This window comes from Argentina silus (assembly GCF_951799395.1).
Source record: "Argentina silus genome assembly, chromosome: 14".
Classification (NCBI taxonomy): Eukaryota; Metazoa; Chordata; class Actinopteri; order Argentiniformes; family Argentinidae; genus Argentina; species Argentina silus.
The window spans coordinates 5473371-5478370 of record NC_139668.1 but is presented as its reverse complement, the minus strand read 5'-3'; the positions used below and the strand labels follow the sequence as shown (position 1 = coordinate 5478370).

Genomic DNA, 5000 nt, shown 5'->3' with positions numbered 1-5000 from the left:
TTTTTCTTCTCTCCCTCCCTCCCTCCCCCCCCCCCCACCCCCCCCCTCCCTCCGGGTAGGGATGAACAATCGGGAGGTGCTGGAGCAGGTGGAGCGGGGCTACCGGATGCCGTGTGCCGTGGGCTCCCCCGCCTCCCTCCACGACCTCATGCTGCAGTGCTGGAGGAGGGAAGCAAGACGAGAGGCACACCTTTGAATACCTGCAGAGCTTCCTGGAGGACTACTTCACCGCCACGGAACCCCAGTACCAGCCGGGGGAGAACCTGTGACCACACACACACACACAAATACGTACAGTACAGTACGCACACACACACGTACGTACAGTACGCACACACACATGCACGTACAGTACAGTACGCACACACACGTACGTAACAGTACGCACGCACACACGCGTAAGCACACACAGAGACAGGCAGACACACACACGCGCGTAAGCACACACAGAGACAGACAGACACACACACGCATACACATACACACTCATACACAGACTCATAGACACACATTCTTATACATAATCAGATGTATATACATTCAGCACACACACACACACACACACACACACACACACACACACACACACACACACTTATACACACACATACATACACAGATCAACATTCTCACACACACACACACACACACACACACACACACACACAGACACAGACAGGCACATATTGAGACGTTGCCATAATGTGCCTTATCGCTTTAATCTGTAACCATGACAACAAGGACACACTTACGATTGTGTGTGTGGATGGAGGGGCATTGTCATTATGGTTTGAGGGGGGGAGGTAGGATACCCCCCAGACATCGATCTACGGTTTGACCTTTTTTTTCATTATTATATTGTTTTTTTATGTTATTTTCATAAATAACTCTGATATGGGGCGGGTAAGCACGTTATCACAGGTGTCTCCCACCATACTGGGGTCAAGGGGGTCAATTAAAGACAACTATTACTAACAACTGTCTGGGCTAACCAACTACACCCAAGGTCAGCCAAACTCTGAAGGGAATGGGGGGGAGGGGGTTGTATTTTCTAAGACTATACTGGTTTTGTTTTAATTTAATGCAAATATATATCTGCGTGTATCTTCTTCGCTAACATCTGTATACAACTTTCAGCCATTGGAAGGGCAGGTTAAGGGCAGGGTCACACGCGTTCTGGAAAGGTTAGGGGTCAAAGAGGAGTGTGTTTTTAAAAGTATTTCAAGTGACTGTATCCTTTTCTATTGATGTCTTGATTCTATGTTTGTTAATAAAGCTCAATCTACAATACCTTTACGCTTGTTTCATTCATACTCGGTCTGTGTGTTTGAATGAATGAATGAATGAATGAATGACTGTTAGCAGTTTCCTCTGCTGTTATAGCTGTGCAGAAACAGACTCCTTTCTTCCTTCTTTCTCTCTCTCTCTCTCTCTCTCTCTGTCTCCCTCCCTCCCTCTCTTTCTCTGTGTCTTCAATTATTCCTTTCTCTCGCATTGCGTAACCCAGACAACCACTCTGCTAGGGGAAAAAAAAAAAAAAGGAGAGAACTACATCTCCCAGAGTTACAGAGGAGAACACTGAGGCCAGCTACGGGTCCCCGGATGGGACTGACAGCCAGGCACGTCTGGAAAGGAACGACAGAGACAGACCGTACGAGAGAGGTGGAATTGCGGACAGAACTAGAAACGGGCGCAGCTTCGGTTTTTTCCTCCCTTTTTCTCTCCAGCGCTCCCGCATCCGCGAGGCGTCCTGTGCCTGTCACGGAACCGGAGTGCGGGGCTTTGAGGAGTGTTCGCGGGCGTGTTGAAGGGGATTTCTTCTCCTTTTGCCTTCCCCTGTTTTTTTCTGGGTACAGATGTTGCCGTACAGCAGCTTGCTGTGAGCGGAGAGCGTTTTCCGTGGTTGCTGTACTCAAGACACAGACAGGCGCGAGGAGGCACCGGGAGGAGGCAACGGACGTTAACGGGAGGAATCTCTTCTCTCCAACCCACCCCCCACCACCCCCACCCCCCACCCCGCCGGACCCCAGATGAACGGAAAATGCTGTGCGCGAGCGGCGGCAGCCGTGATACCGACGGCTCCGTGACCCGCGCGAGGAGAGAGAGAGAGAGAGGAGAAGCCCCGAGAGCCGCGCGAGCAGCCAGCACCGCCACCGCTGCAGCAGCGCGAGCCCGAGCCCGCTGCCTCTCCCGGTGAGTGCGCATGCAGCGTCTGTGTACACAACCCCGTATTTGCATACCGACCGTTCAATCGCCGCCAAAATGCGCGCGGCACCCCTGGCCGCATATTTGTATTGAGAGAATTGTATTAACCACGTCATTGCCGTTAACGGAATCGGGGCTATATCGCTGGGTCATTCACACCGATGCTGTCCGTTGCGACTGAGGTGGGCTCCACTCATTAGTGATGGTGACCACACACACACACACACACACACACACACAGTGTGGGTTTGTGTCGGGTTTGTGTTGTGATGTATCCATATGTTTGAGTGTGTGTTTGGATGGAGAATGTGAGGGAAGCTAAGATGTCTTCCCACACAGGGAGACAGCACCGGACCCGTTACGGTGAATGGAACGGTCTCGAGCGCACCGCGGTTGCCTCACACGCTCAATGGAACGTTCGGGCTACGGTGCTGCTATGGCGCGCGAGCTCAGGGCGCGCTCTGACAGATGTTTATTGTAATTACCGACAGAGAGAGAGAGAGAGAGAGAGAGAGGGAGAGATACGACGTCACTCTGCTACCCGTTAAAGCCCTCCAACCTATAACCGTACCCCGGTAACCGAGCCATCCTGACGCGCTCATCCCGTATAGGCAAGAGCCGGTGCGTTGAATGAGTTACGCCCACAGCGCGAGACGCCGTGCTCATGGGGGTGATTATCACCTCCTGTCTGCCAGAGAGAGAGATAGACAGATAGAGGGTGATGGAGAGAAAGAGAGACAGAGGGAGGTAGAGGGAGAGGGAGAGTGACAGTGGGAGAAAGAAATTCAGGCTACTACTGTATGTATAAAGAGAAAGAGAAATAGGGAAAGAGAAAGAGATGGAGAGAGAGAGAGAGAGAGAGAGAGAGAGAGAGAGAGAGAGAGAGATGGAAAGAGATAGAAAGAGAGATGGGGAGAGAGAGAGATGGAGAGAGAGAGAGAGAGAGAGAGAGACGGAGGAGAGCCCGGGGCTAGTCTGTGTTATGACAGCTTTGCTTTATTTACGGGCCCTTATCAACGTGCGCGCTCCGCCCGCGTGCACGTGTCGGAGGTATGCAGAGTGATGCTACTGTTACAATTTTTTCCCCAATCGTTTAAACACGTTTCCCGAAACTATCGCTCAGTTTCTCAACACTCTAAACACAAAACTGAAAAGAGTTAACCATTTTGTCAAAACTCCACAAATCTCTTGCAAAACGAAACACTGTACTCAAAACCATGTTCTCTCTTCTCAAAACGGATTCTTTCCACCAAAACGATACATACAGCTATCATATGAATATCTCTAACAGAGCATCAATTACACACTGGTGTAATACATTTAAAACACTACCATCAAAATACTGTTTATATATTTTGCCTTCATGAGGCCATGTTACATATTCAAATGTATAAAATCAGGTAGAAATTGTTTTCTTTTTCTCCTTTTTTAAAGTTTAGGGTTTTTTTTTGTCCCAAAATAGGTTGCAATTTTATGGTACATACAGTTTAAAGACTGTTGCCATATTGTAATACAATACTGTGAATATATCATATAAATATAGCATTGACACAATCATTGTATCAGAATAGGATACAATGCACATCTGTCTATCCAATGAGCTCCAATTGGACTAAACTCACAACCCAGCTTCCCAGAGTCATACTGTAAACTTATAGTTGATACTGCAACATTGTTAGAGTTCTGAGAATACAACAAATGTCACCCATTTTGGCAAAACTCACAGTAATTGCACTGATAAGTAAAATGAAAAACACTACAGTAAGAAAATGTTTAGACTGTCTTTCTGGGGATATAATGATGAAATCACTGCACAAATACAAAAAGGTAACAAAGCAAATATTTAAAGGTAACAAAGCAAATGTTCAGCTGACTGAACTGACTGCAAAAAAGTCTGTTTTTTCGTAGGCCCACAAAAAATACATATACCTCTGCATGTAAATCATTCCGCATCCCGCCTCCGATCCTGGTGAGGCCAGAGGACCTCTTCTACATCGCCTGCGATGTTCTCCCTGGCCAAGCAGCGGGGGAAAAAGCGCTTGGCGTGGCGGATCCACCTCTGGCACGCGTCTGCATGGATGTCATCACACGCCTCCTCCGTTGCCTGGAGTGGGGCCACACACTCATGGGGGTGGCGGTCATGTACCTTCCACCGCCATGCTGAAAAGAATTCTTGGATCGGATTTAGGAATGGGGAATATGGTGAGAGGAAGGGAACTGGAAAACGTGGGTTGTTAGAGAACCAGTTGTGGACCAGAGCAGCCCGGCGGAAACTTCCATTATCCCAAATGACAACGTAGTTGGGCTGCTCTGGTCCCTCTTCCTGTGTGTGGGGGGGGGGGGGGGGGGGGGGTGAGGATATTGTTGAGTGCAAGGTTAGCAGACGGGCAGTGTTGTAGGGACCAAGTTGGGCATGGCGATGGATGACCCCACCGTGACCAATGGCTGCGCACATGGTCATATTTCCCCCCCACGCAGGCCAGGGACATCGACGATGGCATGGTTGCTAATGATGTCCCTCCCCCGCCGCCTGGTCCTGGTCCGGTTGAACCCTGCCTGGTCCTGGTCCGGTTGAACCCTGCCTCGACAATGAATATGTATTCATATGGAGCAGCACTGGCATCAAAGTTCAAGCATTCTCTGAAATAGAGAAAATGACCAGACAATAGGCCTACATAGAGGACCAGCCATAGGCCTCCATACAGGACCAGCTATAGGCCTCCATACAGGACCAGCTATAGGCCTCCATACAGGACCAGCTATAGGCCTCCATACAGGACCAGCCATAGGCCTCC

At 49.4% G+C, this 5000-nt stretch overlaps 2 protein-coding genes across 2 annotated transcripts in view; one reads left to right on the top strand and one right to left on the bottom strand.

Annotated features, from left to right (window-relative positions):
- Positions 1–1276, top strand: part of yrk (Yes-related kinase) — a 19638-nt gene extending 18362 nt beyond the window's left edge. The window contains 2 exon segments of the mRNA XM_083684743.1: positions 60–172; positions 174–1276. Coding sequence (XP_083540869.1) covers positions 60–172; positions 174–269 — 209 coding nt within the window. The 3' untranslated portion in view covers positions 270–1276.
- zcchc17 (zinc finger, CCHC domain containing 17) overlaps positions 1–5000 on the bottom strand; it is a 173666-nt gene that overhangs the window by 122582 nt on the left and 46084 nt on the right. The window lies entirely within an intron of this gene.